Here is a 19,256-nt window from a genome sequence, read left to right as displayed (position 1 = left end):
GTCCTGGTAGCTTTCCTATTCCTTAATTTAAGACCGTTTTCTTCAAATGCTTTTTGTTGTGGTTTTATTGCTTTAGTTCCTTTTATGATTGCAATTGTTCTGAGATGTCCAGAGCTGCTCTCACCCTGACAGTTTATTTTAGTTTCATTCTTGCCATTCTGCTGTTTATAAACGTTGTGGAAATGTCAAGCTTCTGAATTTGAGTTTATTGTAGTTGGCAGAATGATGATTAACATGCAATGCTTAGTGTACCAGCCCAGTTGAAAAGTACATCTGGTGTAAAATATTTGGTAATGTGACAACCACAAGTATTTATTACTGCCCCAGAAACTGGTACACAAACAAGTATGTCTGAACATACAGCTGTTTAGTCCATCAGGGCTCATCCCTTCCAAGAAGATCTAATCCAACCCAAACCATGTAAATATACTCTCATCTATACAGTTGTGCTGCTAAATGTGTAATTATAGCCATGCAGTTATACTACAGCCCCAGATTAAACCTGCATTACAATTGAATTACATGCAGTTTTTGTGCCATGGTTTAGTTCAAACACAGAACATCTCTGTTTCATTACTATAATTCTATACCTGGCACAGGGCCTCCAGTAACTATGCCACACCATGAAATAATAGAGCTGCATTGCCTGGTAACCTTGGGAGTGATTACTACTATTGCTGGCCATGTGTAATCATGCCCTGTCCAACCAGGCACTGCTACTTGATCATTCCATATCCATGCACTTTGTTTTTTCATTACTATAATTAACAGTCATTCAGTTATTGTTACAGTATAGCCAACATATTCAAGCATGCCAGTTACTGTATGAACAGCATATTGTAGCAGGTTGTTGTCATTTTGGGATATGACGACAATCCCCTGGCTTATCATTCAATATACTTTGTGAGAGCGTAGTTAGCTTGCTATTCAGTTTATTATTTGGAATGTTATTCACATTTCACATTCCCAGTGCCAACTTCGGAGGCGTGGATGTAGCGTGTCCAGTAAAATAATTGGATACATTCTAACATTAGGCAGCGGTATGTATAAAAGTGGGAGGATTAGTGTCACACATTCTTGTATTTGAGATTCTGGGCTCATTTAAAATGGAGACCTGTGTTTTTTTTTTGTTTTTTTTTCAGGCTAACGTAGTGTCAAAATATGCTTTGATATTGAAAAATATATTATGTAGGGAAAAATGCTTAGAAAAAGTATCCATGGTTACCACAATGTAGTGTTGGCTGCTGATTCAATAGATCCAGCGGCGGATTGAGGTTGAAAGATGATTTGTACTGAGTTACATATGAATTGCTTTATGATATTTTACCTCCCTTGTTTTAATAAAAAGCCTGATGCAGAAGTCCCTCCTGCTGTGGATTCTCGGGCCCCTGAGGCCCCCTCTGAGCCAGCCCAGGAAACTCTGCCAGCTGAGCCTCAGCAGGCAACAGAGAAGGCCGTGGTGAGTCAACCAAAGCCATCATCGCCCCTCCATCTCACTGGCATCACAGAGCACCACGGGCCATCCCTCAGCCTCGCGATTTTGTTTTTGCACATTATTATACATTGCGCTTCCTATTTAGTTCATCCAAGCCTTCTTTGTTTTGAAAAATCTTCACTGCAGACCTTCGTTGCAAACCTCCTCTGCAAACCTTCACTGCCGGACACTGCTGTGCCATTCCAGGGTGGGTGCACACTAAGGTTAGGAACCGAGAGTTAGTTTGAAGTTAGTGTTTCATGGCACTTGGTTTAACCCTTTAATGCCAAACTCATTTTGTATGGAGAAAAGCTGCTAAATTTATGCAAATATATTTAATTCTGGCCGGTAAACACAATATGCTGCCGAGGTTGGCAGGTATTGTATCATATGTGCTTTACAGGGTTAAGATTATTAAATACACAGGCAGCAGCTCACAGACTTGGATGCCTTCGTTCAAAACACATTATTGCTGTATTATTTATTTATTTATTTTTTTAATTTTGCATAAATCCAGTTAAAGAGCTGATTAAAGGACCTTTGAAGAGCTGATATTACTTGTTGCCTCTCGGGACATTCTGCTTTCCTGTCTTCCAAAAAGAGCTTAATAGACTGTCATCTTACACAGTGCAAGTGGCAAAATAAATCACTCTGAAATAAAGCCTATTCGCATACTACTATGCCAAACATCATTCACTTGTAGCTGTATTAGTTATGCATTACATGTAAACGGCATATTCTTCAAATGGCAGCATATTTATTTCCTCTAGATAGATAGATCTAGAATACTGTCATTATGGGTTTGAAATTCAGGAACATATAAGAAGAGTGTAGATAAATTACTGATTAGAAAATAACCTTCCCAGAACAAACGTGACCAGAACCTACAATTAACAGCAACAGTAAAACTAATAATCCTCCCTGAAATTATGCAATGGAGCCGTAAAGTCATAGAATAGTGACATAGTTTGATACAAATGTTCGATCAAAGGCGTTCCTTCCACGATTAATAAGGATTTGTTAGGCCCTGTCACAAAGACGGCCGGAGTGGGTGGCGTCAGACCAGAATCAGGAATTCAAACAAAGACAGTGGTTGTGATGAGCTGAGTGCAATGGCTGCACTCAGTGTTTATTAACAAAATAAAAAGGTTTAACAGTACAAAAACAGGACATGGCACTGGTAGCCAAAAGAAACATATAAACAAAACGGACTAAACACTTAACAAACGGTGCACGGAGACAAACAAACATGGTGAGTACAAACAACTATTATATTTACGATCTTTTCGCTTATTTTAACTCTCCTTCTCCACACCCGTTCTCCACTCCCGAACACCTAACCCTGACTGCAAGAAACGTGCGTCTATTTATACTGTTTGTGCTGGGATTCAATTACTAATTAATTATTCACTTGAATCCCAGCACGTGAATTCATTACGTGCAACCCCGTGCCACACATTTCAAACCCATATATTTTAAATGCACGTGCGTGATGTGCAATCCCGTGCCTAAATACAAATATACACTTTTTAAATACACGTGAAACACAGACCCGTTTATATCCCGTGTACCAATGACTATACACCAACATTTACACACGCAACATACAACACATAACACACAATTGCACACAGGGGCGGGGCACATTGCCACATATACCCCCCCTTGTGCGCAGCACACATGGCCTCAACGGCCACCTCCCCCCTTAAAAACCCAGCAGTCCAGGACAAAGTCTCGGGCTGGGAAGGGAGGCTTCAGTGGGCCCATGGCTGGCCATGCTGTCAGCACCCCTGCCGGTAGTGGCACGGCTGACAGCCTGTTGGTCCCGTCCTGCAGCGAAAAAGCTGCGGGGGCAGGTGGTCCCCCGACCTCCCCCTTCTTCGTAGCCGGCAGCTCCCTCCTGTGGGGCTCCGGCCACAAGAACTCCTGCAGCGAAACTGCTGCTGGGGAAAGTGGTCTCCAGACCTCGTCCCCCTTCTTTGTAGCCGGTAGCTCCCTTTGGTGGGGCTCCGACCACAGTACTGCCGGCAGCGAAGAAGCTGCAGTGGGAGCAGGTCTCCGGACCTCCCCCACGATCTCCGGCAGCGAAACTGCTGCAGTGGGAGCAGGTCTCCTGACCTCCCCCACGATCTCCGGCAGCGAAACTGCTGCTGGGGTTGGTGGTCTCCAGACCTCCTCCCCCTTCTTCGTGGCCGGCAGCTCCCCTTTCTGGGGCTCCGGCCACCGTACTCCCTGCGGAGGTACGGGCAGCAGAGGCAGCTCCTGCTCCTCTGCTCCGGGCGGTGGCGGAGGCAGAGGCAGCTCCAGCTCCTCTGCTCCTGGCGGTGGTGGAGGCAGAGGTAGCTCCAGCTCCTCTGCTCCTGGCGGTGGTGGAGGCAGAGGCAGCTCCAGCTCCTCTGCTCCTGGCGGTGGTGGAGGCAGAGGCAGCTCCAGCTCCTCTGCTCCTGGCGGTGGTGGAACCAGCAGGTATTCACCCTCTGCTGGTGGAGGTGGGAGGGGCCAGCAGTCCTCCCACTGCGGTGGAGGTGAAACCAGCAGGTATTCACCCTCTGCTGGTGGAGGTGGGAGGGGCAAGCAGTCCTCCCACTGCGGTGGAGGTGGAACCAGCAGGCATTCACCCTCTGCTGGTGGAGGTGGGACCAGCAGGTATTCACCCTCTGCTGGCAGCTTGGGTCCTAGGGCTGTGGAAGCTCCGACTTCCCTCTCTTCGGGCTGTGGACGCACCGACTCCTCCCTTTTGGGCTGTGGACGCCCCGACTCCTCCCTGTTGGGCTGTGGACGCACCGACTCCTCCCTGTTGGGCTGTGGACGCACCGACTCCTCCCTTTTGGGCTGTGGACGTTCGGGCTCCCCCAACTCAGGCATAGGACGTTCGGGCTCCTCCCACTCAGGCGTAGGACGTTCGGGCTCCTCCCACTCAGGCGTAGGACGTTCGGGCTCCTCCCACTCAGGCGTAGGACGTTCGGGCTCCTCCCACTCAGGCGTAGGACGTTCGGGCTCCTCCCGCTTGGGCTGTGGACGCTCAGGCTCCTCCCGCTTGGGCTGTGGAGGCAAAACCAGCAGGAATTCTTCCTCTGCTGGTGGAGACGGGGACAGCAGGCATTCTTCCTCTGCTGGTGGGACTGCTACCTGGGCTGCTGTTCCACTTATAATTGCCTCCAGGTAGCTGAGGACCAAACCCACACCTTCCTCCCAGGTGCTTACGGTCTGCTCCCTTGCATAAGCCTCCCATCGTTCCCTATCCATAAACTGCAGGAACTGGACGACTACTGGTATAGACTGGGCCTCCAGCCCAGCATTTTCCAGCATCCAGTCCCGCACTTTGATGGCGTCTTCTGCCATTTTTTTTTTTATTTTATATATTTTTTTTTAAATCCAAAACTGCGGTTCCTGCTCTGGCCTGAGTCCTGGAGGCGCTGTCGATCCCACGCAGGACACCACGTGTCACAAAGACGGCCGGAGTGGGTGGCGTCAGACCAGAATCAGGAATTCAAACAAAGACAGTGGTTGTGATGAGCTGAGTGCAATGGCTGCACTCAGCGTTTATTAACAAAATAAAAAGGTTTAACAGTACAAAAACAGGACACGGCACTGGTAGCCAAAAGAAACATATAAACAAAACGGACTAAACACTTAACAAACGGTGCACGGAGACAAACAAACACGGTGAGTACAAACAACTATTATATTTACGATCTTTTCGCTTATTTTAACTCTCCTTCTCCACACCCGTTCTCCACTCCCGAACACCTAACCCCGACTGCAAGAAACGTGCGTCTATTTATACTGTTTGTGCTGGGATTCAATTACTAATTAATTATTCACTTGAATCCCAGCACGTGAATTCATTACGTGCAACCCCGTGCCACACATTATATTTTAAATGCACGTGCGTGATGTGCAATCCCGTGCCTAAATACAAATATACACTTTTTAAATACACGTGAAACACAGACCCGTTTATATCCCGTGTACCAATGACTATACACCAACATTTACACACGCAACATACAACACATAACACACAATTGCACACAGGGGCGGGGCACATTGCCACAGGCCCACATAGCAATTATCACTAAAGAAATGCATCATGAATGCGGCACCCATTTCACCAGTCTCCATTAAATGAATATGTTCCAGATAGTGATTTGGAATTCAGGTATTCTGCTTCAGAATTCAGAATACAACATTTACATGACTGGAATTCCCAATGAGAATGGCTATGAATAGAAACAGAACCGCCCTGTCAAATTAACACCAAATACAAATAAATAACCAGCAAAAACAAAACAGTTGCAGAGATACAAGACTAAATGGTATGGAAAGAAAAGGAAATTCATATAGTAAAACATTATTATAACAATAACTGTCAAAAATGTAACAGTTACATTTGGTTCAAAATAGTTCGAAATACAGCACATTTAAAAACAGTACAGCTGTGTCAGAATCTACCCAATACTCAGAAACATTATTTATCACACATGCTGGAACAGTAATCCTCAAGTGGGCTTTACAAGATAAAACTGAAGAGCTGAAGTTTCCCTCCTGCCTCTGTTTTCAGTTTCTGGGATGTGTGCACTCAGGTATGGAGAGCTCAGCTATCATAGCTCCCTAAAACCTTACCTTATTGCAGGTGCAGTGAAAAGATCACAGCATTCAGAGTTCCAGGAAAAACAAAGTGTTTCCATAGCAACATAACCTGCAGCACTGGGCAGGCTGTCTGCTTAGACTGATGGTTTATGATAAGACTGCAGATGTGTCCAGGAGGCTGCAGTCTTAAGTACAAAGAAAGATGTTCCTGTGATTTTCACACTTTTGATCAGATGTGTGACTTAGTCAAACTGTTTCTTCAAAGGAGCAGAAATAATTTCACAAATATTTTGTTTTATTTAATTTATTTTATTATGCTCATGCAAAATGTCCTTTCATGAATGAATGAACAAGTAACAGTATACATACAGGTATGCACCACAAGGTTTAATTCTATATTTGTATCATGGACACATTGCTTGCAAGTCACAGGAACATGGTAGTTTCATTTAGTCTTACAACTCATTTCGACATATATTGGGAATACATTACAGTTAGTGGATGACATTCATGTTTCATTGTATGAGGACTTAAGAAAGATGTCTTAATGAATTAAAAGCAGTCTTAGATTTACAAAATAACTCTTACCCTTATAGTGCCCACATTAAAATGTCACTGCTGTAGATGTCAGTATATTATTATTATTATTATTAATAATAATAATAATAATAATAATAATAATAATAATAATAATAATAATAATAATAATAATAATAATAATAATAAAGTTTAAAACTTTCATACACAAAGTTGAACATGTCCTTACTTCATCCTGACTGGTGTACATGTACTGTAACTCAAAATACAAAGGAATTGATCCAAGCAGACCTTTGACAACTAATTAGAGTAAGGATTTAATAAATGCCTAATGTACACCACATGTTGGTCAAGACAAAGGTTGTTGAGTGAAATTATCACCCATCATTTCCATAATTATTCTATTTAGTACATCAACTAATGTTTTCATTGGTAGTTGCAGAGTGTAGTGAATGTAGACACATCATTCTGAATCCATACCATGCTTCATTTTTTTGTTTATCTTTATGATCATCAGTCCTTAAGGTAAAGTGTTGCCTGAATAGGTGATGTATTGAAGGACCAGTACTGTTTGGTATAAGTTTCATCGTCAAACAGTACATGCATAAATAAATAAGCTTATTTACAAGATTTAATAACAGACTGACAAACTATTTAACAAGGCTTGAAGGCTTTACATAGAAGGGTTTTGTAAATGAGATTTTGGAACAAAAAAAAAATGACAACCAATTAATCTGGTAAATATGTAACTCCCTTAACTGGTTTAATATAAAGCATTGCTTTAAAGTTAGAAGACAACACTTGACCTTTACGATGATCGCTTCGTTTTGGCTTCACACTTGGCAGTGCTGCAGCACATTGCTCATTTAGATTGCAATCAGCTTTTATAGACCCTGAAAACAATGTTAACTATATAATGCTGTTCCCTCCCTGTGAAGGACAATGTTGAGGCGGAAGTGAAAGAGCCTGTAGTAAGCGCTGAGGCAGAGAGCACAGAGGTATGTATCCGCACACATGGGATTTCATCATGGCCAGACCTCCATTCATCCCCACTACTCAGTTGTATTGCACATGCCAGCACTTTATCATCACAGTGATTTCCAGATGCATAGAAAACACACGACTGTTTTGTCATTATAGTAGTTATTTCTTTGGAAAAAGGCATGCGCCAAATTATGTCTCAACAACTATATTAAAATGCCAAGAAGGTGCATTGTGTTACCATATAGAAGTTACCAGGCTATTTCTTCATTGTGATGATTTAATAATTGGTGTTGAGGTGTCTGTTAGTGGAATTTCATCCTTTTGTATTTGTGTGATGTTTTTAAAAGTAATAAGTAAATAATATGTTTGTTCACAAGCAGGTGTGTTTTTGATTTGAGAGCCATTATGGCAGTAATAATGAAGTGCTCTGAGAAAACGACTTCTTCAATAATGTATTTGATGACACAATGTCATATATAAGTCTATAAAAAAGTTTTTTTCTGCGTTACCTAATGCTGGTTCTACAAGGTTAAAATGACGCATAGAGAAGCTGCAAAATCCCCTTTGTGCGGCACCTTGTTTAATGTAAAGCATTTGTGATTTTTTTTATTTAACACTGACATTTATCCTGCCTTAGCTATGGCAGCATACAGAATCTGGATTTAATCTGACCCTGAATATGAACTGTTTTCTTTTAGAATTGGTAAATGGTTTATATGTGCATGTCCTGTCCCCTTTTTAAAATGTAATAAATAATGTTATCCGATGTTTAAACATGTTCTTAAAAGGAGTAATATACATTTTAATAGTGATTGCATGTAGTTTCACAAGGGCACATTTTAGTGACTGGAAACTTGGTATTGTATTTTATTTTTATTTTTTTAATTTATGGGGGATATCATTTTTGCAAATAATATCCTTTGTCTTATGATATAATTTCTGAGTGTTTGTTGAATGGTTGGTTGACAGTTTCTGCAAAACAATTCCAAATAAAAATAAAAAATTGCTATTTTATAGACCTGATTTATGTTATTGTATGTTATTGATTCAATAACATACAATTAAAATGTAAGTATTGCAGTGATATATTTATAATGGGGTTGTATAGTATTTTGAGGGTATTCTTGTTTGTATATTTATTTATTTATTTATTTATTAATTATATAAATAAGTAATGTAATTTACCAGAGAGGGTTCTATGGGTGATTTAAAGGATTGTTTATTCAAATCTGCCATTGCTTAGGTCAATTCAATAGACATGGATGTCTTTACTATTGGGGTGCTTGATAAAACACTCCACTTATAACCAAAGTTTGGAGGGTTATATTAAATTGCCCTGGGGGGCTGATTTTGTTCCAAAGGTCTTATGTCTGACACCCCCAACTTTTTATGCCAACCTGGTCTATTGTTGCAATGTGTTCAAGAAATCTAATTTATAGCTAGAGGTTGACAGATCTTCTATTACTTTCATAACTCTGTGTTCCACTCTTTCTGGTAAACCAAATGCAGTGTTCCGTTTTATTTATGTATTTATGTATTTATTTATTTATTTATTTATTTATTTATTTATGTATGTGTGCATGTGTGGGGATGCTTCTAAAATGTTTGTGCAAAACAAAATTGTATACTATCTATATGTTGCTAAATGCAGTCCTTGGTTTTGAAGTGCAAGGTTTGAGGATATAGAAGCTGTAGGTAATAACTGGTACCTGCTGTGCAAGGCTGTCAGCTTGGGTTTCTTCTCTGTCCTGATCATAGTGCATTCAGTTAAATGATATATTATATTATCCAATTAACTGTTTTGTTTAAACAACTCTTCAAGCAATATTCACAAATGGGGAGATGTGTTTATAGGAGTTACTGTAATTCACGAGTGGAGTAAGCACTTTGGAAATATGCTTCCTTATATGGTCTGGCCCAATAGCTTTAAAATTGGAATCTACCGGCCATACTCGGAAGCAGCACTCATGAGTGTGTTTTCTCAATATGAACAACCATTAACTTGACACACTTAAGTGAGCATTAACACTTGAGTGCTGTTTCTGAATATCACTGCATGCCTTTCATTCTGTCATGATGTTTCTTTTTCCTCCTCCTCTCTTTCGAAAGGGTTCAATAGCTCATTACCTTCATAAGGTGGGTGATTCCTTTCAGGCTAAAATGTAAGATCCTGGGCCGCATCTACAGTACCCTATCACTTCTATTCTAAAGCAAGCATTATTATTCTGCTCCCATGCTTTTCCAATGGTGAGCGGGTTCTTTTTTAGGATAGTAAATACACCATTTATTTTCCATTTTCTGAAGGCCTCCAAGTGCTAATGTAATTGCTTCTCTTTATCAGCTTGATCTGATTATTTGGCACTTACTATCATATTTGGATCTTCACTGAAATAACAGCCGTGACCTCTTTTCACACATAGGCTACAACAGTGAATGTGGAAAGTGAATCGCCCCCAGCAAAAGATCTGGTAATTATGGCCTATGTCTTTTTGGCATAAGTGAGTCTGCACTCATATACTGTATATTATATATACTATATATACTAATTATTCATAGATTGTCCACATTCAATAATAATAATGCAATATTACCAGTATAGATTGATGGGACCAAAACTGCTATTAAGTACAAATATGCATTTTACAGAGAAATGCTCTACAAACAGAAAGTTATGTAACTTTATATTGGATTCCATTACTATATAACAGGCATATAAGGAATATCTATATAGTCTGACTCTGATTTAAGCAGGGGCACTTGGAATATTCACACAACCTTACTACTTTCTAAAAACAACTTACTAACAGTGGTTCTTATATTAGTTTTATTTGTTCTATGCACCCTTTCCCAGTTTAAAACATATCCTGATTGCTTTTGGTTTCTTACGTGTATTATTGACACACTTAAAGATATTTTTGGTTTGCTTTATATCTATCTTTGCCTGGATAACAGACATAACTTCTTTTCACATCTAGGCATCAGCAGTGGATGTAGAAAACGAATCCCCCACAACACAGGCTCCGGTAATTATTACAAAGCAGTAGCAGGGAATCAGTCATGGACTAGTGGTTTGAGATGAGTGTGGAAACAAGTTTCCAAACGTATCTCTACCCCACCTTAGCTCAGTCTGTGTCTCGCATGTCTCGATTTCCAGTGTTAAGAAACATCATCGGAAGAGATCTGCAACGGTGGTCTTTTGGAGGCTGATCATGACAAAAACATTTATTGACATTGCCATGTAAAATACACATTATTGCCCCCTTGCTGTGCATAGTTGCTTTCACTGGGGCTCCTGTTAGGGAGGCTGAATTGACAAGGACTGTTTCTCCTCACCATGCTATAGCGGACCCTTCTGGCAAAGCGCCTTGTGACCTCAAAGCAGACACCTGCAGGGCTGGCCTACCCATAGACAACTCCAGAAACAGTATAAACTACGTATTGTCTGCAAACAAACTTCTCAAAGGTTGATGTCATGGAGTGAGCCATTCCTTTTATTGGCTGATGATGCTCTCTATGTCCACACTGCTATAACAAGTTCTGAGAAATTTGCTTTTTGGCATCGTATTTGCATCTTGAATAACAGCCATAACCTCTTTTTGCGTGTAGGCTTCAGCAGTGGATGTGGAAACTGAGTCCCCAACTGCACAGGCTCCGGTAATTATTACAAACCAAAAAGTACCAGGGATAGGTTAGCCTGTAGTTACTTGGCTTGGGATCTGGATTTTAGATTATGCCTGACCCTGCTTGCTGTAGCAGTGATAAGATCTAGAGTAGCTGGGTTGATTGTAGCAACAATCATTGAGTGCTTCAGTCAAAACCTGGTATCTTACAGGATGTTTTTACTATGTTTTGATATATTTTGAAAGTGTTTCATGAGAACCAAAGAGTGATGTTTTAGTTTTATGTTGTTCTACTATTGTAATGCTTAAGAATAATTAATAAATAAATGAAATGGAAAGTGGGAATCCCACTGTAGGTAGAACTGTATTCCCCATCACTTTTACCTTTGTCATTTACTAGGGGATGTGCAGAAAATGTGGCACATTTTGAATGCAAACATACCATTAATGTCATTGATTTCAACATTTGGTCAATAATTGAAACAATTCACTAGTTGAACTCTCTTTAAGTTAAGATATACATAATTTTAAAAAAATACATTTTAAATTAAATTATTTATCTATAATATTCCATTTTGTACACATCCCTGTAATTTACTTTTCTGAAAGACTGTCAACCCTTTTAATTTCTGTGAACTGTCTTCTTATCATCTAACCTGTCCCTTTTGAGTCGTGTTCCCTTAAAAACAGCTTTAAAGGGTTTATATCTGTTGAAATAATCCCATAAATCTTAGCTGGCATCATGCCATTCACTAAATAGTTCTCACATGCACTTTAAAACATATCTGGTGACCATTCGAGATTAAAGAAAGTTCTGTTTGCATGCTTCATTTTTAGGAAGTCTTGCACTTCATATTGTTGATAGTTTTACCTGGACAGTGAATTTGTCCCCACCTCTTCAAAGCCTTCTTTCCTGGCATTTAGCAACTTGCTGCTTCCTCCTAATATCAACAGCCAGTTACACGAGTAGGCTTGAAACTCCTGGACTTTAATGACCTTGGAAGTTGAACAATAACAGACTGTCTAGAAGTAGTAAGGCATGCAAACCGAGAACTTTCTTTACCCTAGTATGGTACCAGATCTACATGTGTTAAATGGAAATATGTTTGCTAGGACATGTACGTCTTTCCGAACTGCATAGCAAATGGTATAACACATAAGGTAAGGGCTATGGAATTATTTCATTTGCTATACCACTTTAACTACTAACTGTTAACTACTAACAACCATTAAGCCACCTTTACGTTTAAATTGCATGACCTAGTGAATAAATGAACTACCAAAAAGAGGCAAGTGATGACATTTTTATATTGTGAACATTTAAGTGATGTTGCTGTAATAAAGCTTCATTTTTCTAATGAGGATTAATACTTTAGACATTTTATGAGAAATAAGAAAAGCACTGAGGCACTCTTTATATCCTCGTGAAGCAGACGCCAAAAGCAATTATGTAAATAGCAATTATGAAAATAAAAAGTATTTTTTACCAATTGTAGATAGAAAGCTGGCAGATAGAAATAACAATGCACTGCCCAGCTAGGTTATACTCTGTGACTGGAATTTATCAACAGCCATATTCAATCAAGAGTTACTGTGTTCCAAAACCTGAGAGGTCGAAACAATTAATTCTGTGTCGGCTTGCATCATTGGAAAGGGCAGTTCTTTTAATTCACACTATCGTATCTGTGTCGTCGTCCGTCCGTCCCCCTCCCCTCCCCTCCCCTCCCCTCCCCTCCCCCCCAGTATTACAGGTGGTGCGCCACACATGTCTTTAAGGGGGTGGGACTGTTGAGTACTAATACAATGGTGACTGTGGACATAGAAACCCCTCTTCTAACCCCCCTTTCCCTTGCTCCTACCCTGCAAGTACACTGAATAGCTAACCCTCATTCCCGAATGTTGACTAGTCTCATTCAGCTATGTCTTTGTTGCTATTTTCTGAAAATAATCTTTTAGAATGTAGAGCCTGAAGTAGAAGATGAAAATAAAGAGGTTACTGAAGACACTGAGAATAAGCAGGTAGATATTTTTAAATTAAATTACGTTTTTTTTTTTGTTTTGTTTTGTTTTTAAAATAGCTTGTTCTTTTGATTTTGCCATATGAAGGAATACAATTGTTTCATTATTACAGTGTGCTTGGCTTTTATTTTCCCAATGAGTTTACTAAATGGTATTCAAATGTATGAACCCAGTGACCTCTTGAATATTTTAAATCCACAGTTATTAAGGTAAATTAAAGTGATTTCTTGTCAAAGCTCCTCACCAGTTTGGACAAAACATGAACTCACATTCTTGTCATATTGTAGCCTGCTCACAAATTTCACAGATTTTGCTGCTGTGGATGAAGGATTCTTCTCAGTATTTTGTGGTTTTTTTATGTGGTACTGGATAGAATTGTAAATGGAGGTTCAGGTGTTAAAATTATTGCAAAAGGAGGGTGAGCGTAACTTTGGAATCAATCGCTTAACAGGCGTAGAGTCTAATCTGTACAAAATGAAGATTAATAAGAAAATAATTAATAAGAAAACTGTTTTTTTTTATAATGACATAAAGTTTTGATGTGGAATATATAACCATAAGCATTTTTAAAAGCTGGATGTATTAAGCTGCTCTTTAACATATTTTTTTTATGTGTGGTAATGAAATAATGTGTTTCTTTGTATTATTTAAATTCGTCCTATTCACACTTCATATGTTACTTTATACACTGTGTGTATGTGTATAAATACACACACACACACACACACACACATACACACACAGTATGTTGAAATTCTTTTATTACTTGATTTTATTCATAAAAACAGACTAGAACAAAACATTATTTTAATATCTTTGTGAATAGGGCCAAGTATGTGAGAACTGACATCAGTTGGTGTAGACTCAATTAACTCAATTAACACTTGAATTAAAATGCTTTGAAATTAAAGGATAACATGGTTCTTTTATTCAGGGATAACAATAAGTCAATGGACCGAGTTGTAGTGGAGTCTGTCTGAAACAACGAGTGCGTTGTGAACATTCTTTCATGTGGTTTTAGAGCTAAGGGGGGAAGGTTGTTGTCGTTGTGTATCTTCTCATCAGTATTTTATTTGACCTGGTCAGTTCCAGGAAAAGATGACTATACCATCAGTGGTCATTGAACCAGCATCAAACAATGAATGGGATGATGAGGAACTACAGGCTGAAGATGTCTTAGAACCGGAGGTGGTACCTGAGCCTGACAGCAAAGTCAGTGACAGCAGGGAAATGCCAGCAGCAATACCAGAGGAGCCAGCAGCAGCAGCAGCAGCTCAGGAGAGTCAGCCACTTACAGAACCAGCAGTGGAGACTAAACCTGAAGTTGCTACAACACAAAGCCTGCCTCCTGGGTACCTCTATAAGGTAAATGCATTCATACACAGCAGTGTGCTCAGTCATAATTCTGACCTACTGCAGTAAGTAATACCAAGTAATGTCATGGATTCAGAAAACGTTTTGTTCTGTAAAATGTAAAAGAATGCACGTGTGATTTATCCCAGCCCGAGGTACGAGTGGATCAAAATCTCTGGGCCAAACATTGTTTACATTGACGAACACATTAGTCAAATGTTTGTTGATTTCATTTAGTTTCTTATAGTTTTAGCTGAAAATAATGATTCCCCTGCAGACACACTGTATATCCTGTCATCCGTTCAAATCAAGAGGGTTAAGAATAACGTGGTGCCACATTTACTGTGAAAGCTTGCAGAGGCACATTATAGATTCCTCCCAGGTGAAATAATTGCACAAGAGGATAATTTTGCAGCCTTATTGGGAAGCTGCCAAGGTATTTATGAGCTCAATATCAAAGTGAGCTCAATAACAACAATGCTGAGGTTCCACTGCTTTCTCTCGTCTTGATTTAGTTCATTGTTTGTATTTTATATTAAACCTGTCAATCATCCTTCAATGTGAAAACATGTCACTGGCATTGATAAAAGTGACACGTTAGGTGAGGCTGCATCACAAGGTGAGTGCATTGTGTTTGAATTATTGTTCAGGGAAGAATAGTGCCAGTGCTGCTTTACATACTTTATTAATTACCAACAAGCTAGTAAAGGAGTGTGTTAATAATCATTCCTCTTGCAGGCTGAAGCACTACATGATTTTGAAGCTGCAAGTTCAGATGAACTTGATTTGAAGAAAGGCGATCTTGTCTTAGTTATTCCTACTGCCCTAGTGGAAGATCAGGTACATATTAATTGGTGTTAGACCTTTCTTAATAAATGGTATTGCAGGGCTGTTCATGTAATTCAATGTTAATGTTTTCTGTTTTATTTATTTATGTGTGACAAATATTGAACCTTGATTTGTTCTGTTAAAGAGTAACAATCATCAAATCATTTTCTTAAGTGTTTTTTTTTTTACTGTTCCCTTTAACTTTTTATATGATAAAAAATGATGTTGAGATCACAAGATAAATGATCTTAGGCTCTCAGGATTTCAAACTGTTATGTCGAGATCACGAGATAGATTATCTCTGAATCTCTTTTTGTAAACACTTATCTCAAGATCACAAGATAATTTATCTTGTAATCACGACAAACACTTTTTTTTATTATTATCCTATGTCCTCAATGAGCCACCATATTTTTATAATTTTTTCAATAGTTCTACAATTACTCAAATGTCATGTTTTTTTTTATTATTATTATTATTATTATTATTATTGATGTTGAGGCACTTTGACAAGGAGTTCAGGAACTCTTCAGTTCTACAGTAGTTGTCTGCCTCAAACATATGAAATGTCGACTAGGTCAGCCAAAAGTGTCTTTAAATTAGTTAGCACCAGCACAATCTAGTGCACAGCTAGTGTATTGCCAATAAAACTAAAGGAAACTTGTTTCCAAAGATGGTGCTGGTCTCACTTCTATAAAGACACTCTATCCCAGGGGTCTCCAACCCTGGTCCTGGAGAGCTTCTGTGGCTTCTGATTTTCGTTTCACCCAATCTCTCAGTTACTTAATTGAACCAATTATTGGCTTAATTATTCAAGATTAACAGGTGTTCCAGATCTTTAGCCACTGATGATGTAAAGACACCTATAAAACCTGCTGGATAGGGGCTCTCCAGGACCAGGGTTGCAGACCCCTGCTCTATCCCTGAACTCAAGTGAATGCATCTTAACACAGATTTTAAAATAGCCAGGGGAGTTGTTTTGAATGTACTATCCTGCAAAAGACTTGATTTGGGTACATATACCTATCAGAAATGTGTTTTATTTTTAGGAAGCTGGCTGGCTAACTGGAATTGCAGAGAATGACTGGCTGCAGTATCATGATATCACCCATAAGGGACTGTTTCCAGAAAACTTCACTCAACGCATTGAATAGAGATCTGAGAAAGCAGATGGTTTAACCAGCTGACTGACTTCTGAGCTAAATGCAGCAAAAAACATGGTTCTCCGTATTCTGGTGATTCCATTAGCAAATGGCTGAAGTGGAAATTTTTAAAATGATTTTAACAATATGAAAAAACTGGAGCATGAAGCAAGAGTATGGTCTCCCTTCTTCTGAAACCAATAACTAAATATGTTTGTTTACCTGTAAGCAGCAACGAATTTATTTGTGCTTTGTTGGGAGCTGTGGTGATCCCACATGTAACCCCTTCCTGTGAAAAAAAGAAAACGCTAATTCCTCTTAAGACAATGACCTTATCTTCTCTGCACTAAGTGTATTGTATGAATTTGTTGCTCTGCAGCAGATTTTTTGGTAACCTGTAGTGATATAATAATCTATATAACAGTTGAAAGTGTTACACAATTGCTGAGAATTTTTTAAATGTTTAATTTGTCATAAATGTGACCCTTGCATCGTAGATTTGTTTTCTCTGTAGTGTCATTGCTGAGTGCGTTGCTATGATGATATTAGGCATTTTGGTGTTCATAAACAAAACTTGCTGTTCCTCTGCCAAAAAAACAACAACATAACAGTATAGGATGTATTGTGTATTTCCAGTGTTAAATATCTATAATGTTTTACAAGAGAGCCTTTCACAAATGAAGACTATCTACTACAGAGTGTTAACACATCCTCCAAATATGTGCTTCATAATGATAAACACCTAGTAATAACTATGATAACAGAAGTCAAAATTGAACTCCAAAGTAAGAAAATTCTGTAAAATCATATACAAATTATTTATTTATGTTATCATTAACTATATTTTCCATTTTATTTTTTATAAGTAAAAGCTAATGGGGGAGGGGTGGACAGTAATGCAATACATGTAACTGTTAATATAGCTCCCATAGTCGTATCTGTTCAATAATAGCTGGATTAACATTGTAGTGTGCTAACCGTCAACCTTCATAGTAGAACCCATTGTGATGTACATGCTTATGTTTCTTAATTTAATGTGAATAAAAAATAGTTCACAAAGATATAAATCACAGTGACCCTGTTTGTTATGCAAATAGCACATCATGTATTCCATGTTCTATAAAAGCTGCATCACCTTTGTTGCAAGTTCATTATTGTCGGAATGGCCTGGACAACAGATCTGACATATAGATACCGATCAGACTGCAAATTACTGACTGAAAATAATAACTCTATGGAGAACTTCCATTACCAGCCTTTTTGAATGTATTGGAGTGTTACAATGGATTAATGGCCCTGTATTCCTCCAGAATGGCCCTACCCTACCCTCAGTTGAGTGTTACATCACGTGTTTCTAATTTTGGTCCAACTACTGCATTTGATTTTCTTACAAAGTGTAGCAGTGTGCAGCAGTGCCACCTTCTGGTCAATTATGCAATTGCTGCTTGGGTATTTGGAATCACAACTTGTAAATAAGTATGAAAACACATGTGCTGCACTTTGGTAAGTAATTCTTTTATCCCTCTTGGCAATGTTACAACATTAGAACTAGGATGTTGTAATGTTACTGTCACAAAAATGCACCCTGGAGTCGACTAGAATAGTCATTGTTAACATATTGCTATTAAGTGCAGTGTGTGTGGTGTTGCCTTCCACAGGTAAAGATTGCTGAAACTAATTCGCAAATAAATAATTTAAGCAAATACATTCTGTAACTTTTGTAACTCAGACTCTTTTAATTTAAATAACTATACATAGTGTATTATTACTGTAATTTTAAAGCAACCCTTATATTAAATGTTATGCAGTAAAGTCAGGATGTTATCTCATGGCTCTACAGCTTATATTACCTAGCAATTAAACTTACATTTATGCATTTTAATAGTTTCAACTAAAACAACCATGGTAGAATTGATTGTATTTTATTTTTTCAGATTCACAGCTACAGAGAAGAGAAGCTGTAACACCCCCTAGTGGGCGTACAATTGTATTAATTAAAACATCTTTAGACATCTGTGCTTGAAGAGAACATTTTAAATATAGGATCCAAAACAAATGAGGCTTCAGCTATATTCTTTATGTACATTAACATGTTCTGCAAGTCCCTGTTCTTGAAGCCATTGCACCCTAAACTACTACTGCTCACGAGGAAAAACAAGTTATCATATTCATGTTAGATTTGCAGAATCATAATGAGTAGATATGTGGCTCCATGGGTAAAAAAAATAAAAAAAGGCGTAACATTTTAATACATGTTTAAATGTGTACTTTCAGATATAATTTATAAATCTGAAAATATTTAGCAAAGTTTCAACATTTAAATCCAGGATGTGAAATAAATCCGAGAAAAAAGCTCTAGGTTTGAAATCTTTTTTTACACTTGGCAAGTTGAGATTTAGCTAGCTAAATCTTTGCTGCTTGCAAGTAAATATTTCTTTTCAAAATAAATTAGTTAAGGTTTGAACAGCTGGCACAAGAGGATACGCTCTCTATAGCGCCCTCCTGGGACAGGTCCCCTGGACACCAGCGGCAGAGCCACGCTGGAACATTTTTCGGGTGCAGGAGATGGTCCCTCGCGCTCAAAAGTTCCTGGTCTTCCCGGACTTCATGGAGGAGGTCCGCTCCTCCTGGGATCGTCCGGCCTCAGCTCCAAATGTGCTGAAGCAAGCCGCATAGCTTGCCTCCCTGGAAGGCACGGACAAGCTG

General features: G+C 38.9%; 1 protein-coding gene across 4 annotated transcripts in view; it reads left to right on the top strand.

The window, feature by feature from the left end:
* The window catches only part of LOC117435678 (amphiphysin-like), a 78,032-nt gene extending 60,415 nt beyond the window's left edge, over positions 1-17,617 (top strand). For 3 of the 4 annotated variants that reach the window (XM_034059033.3, XM_059018730.1, XM_059018729.1), the window contains 9 exons: positions 1,349-1,459; positions 7,543-7,602; positions 10,009-10,056; positions 10,564-10,611; positions 11,195-11,242; positions 13,165-13,227; positions 14,314-14,592; positions 15,319-15,420; positions 16,458-17,617. In XM_034059033.3, coding sequence (XP_033914924.1) covers positions 1,349-1,459; positions 7,543-7,602; positions 10,009-10,056; positions 10,564-10,611; positions 11,195-11,242; positions 13,165-13,227; positions 14,314-14,592; positions 15,319-15,420; positions 16,458-16,562 — 864 coding nt within the window. In that variant the 3' untranslated portion in view covers positions 16,563-17,617. The remainder of the gene's footprint in view (positions 1-1,348; positions 1,460-7,542; positions 7,603-10,008; positions 10,057-10,563; positions 10,612-11,194; positions 11,243-13,164; positions 13,228-14,313; positions 14,593-15,318; positions 15,421-16,457) is intronic. The other variant, XM_059018731.1, reaches the window with a different exon arrangement.
* Positions 17,618-19,256: the final 1,639 nt, after the last annotated feature.

Source organism: Acipenser ruthenus, chromosome 3, assembly GCF_902713425.1.
Source record: "Acipenser ruthenus chromosome 3, fAciRut3.2 maternal haplotype, whole genome shotgun sequence".
NCBI classification, from domain to species: domain Eukaryota; kingdom Metazoa; phylum Chordata; class Actinopteri; order Acipenseriformes; family Acipenseridae; genus Acipenser; species Acipenser ruthenus.
The sequence above is the reverse complement of the archived record's forward strand: the minus strand, read 5'-3'. Positions and strand labels throughout refer to the sequence as shown.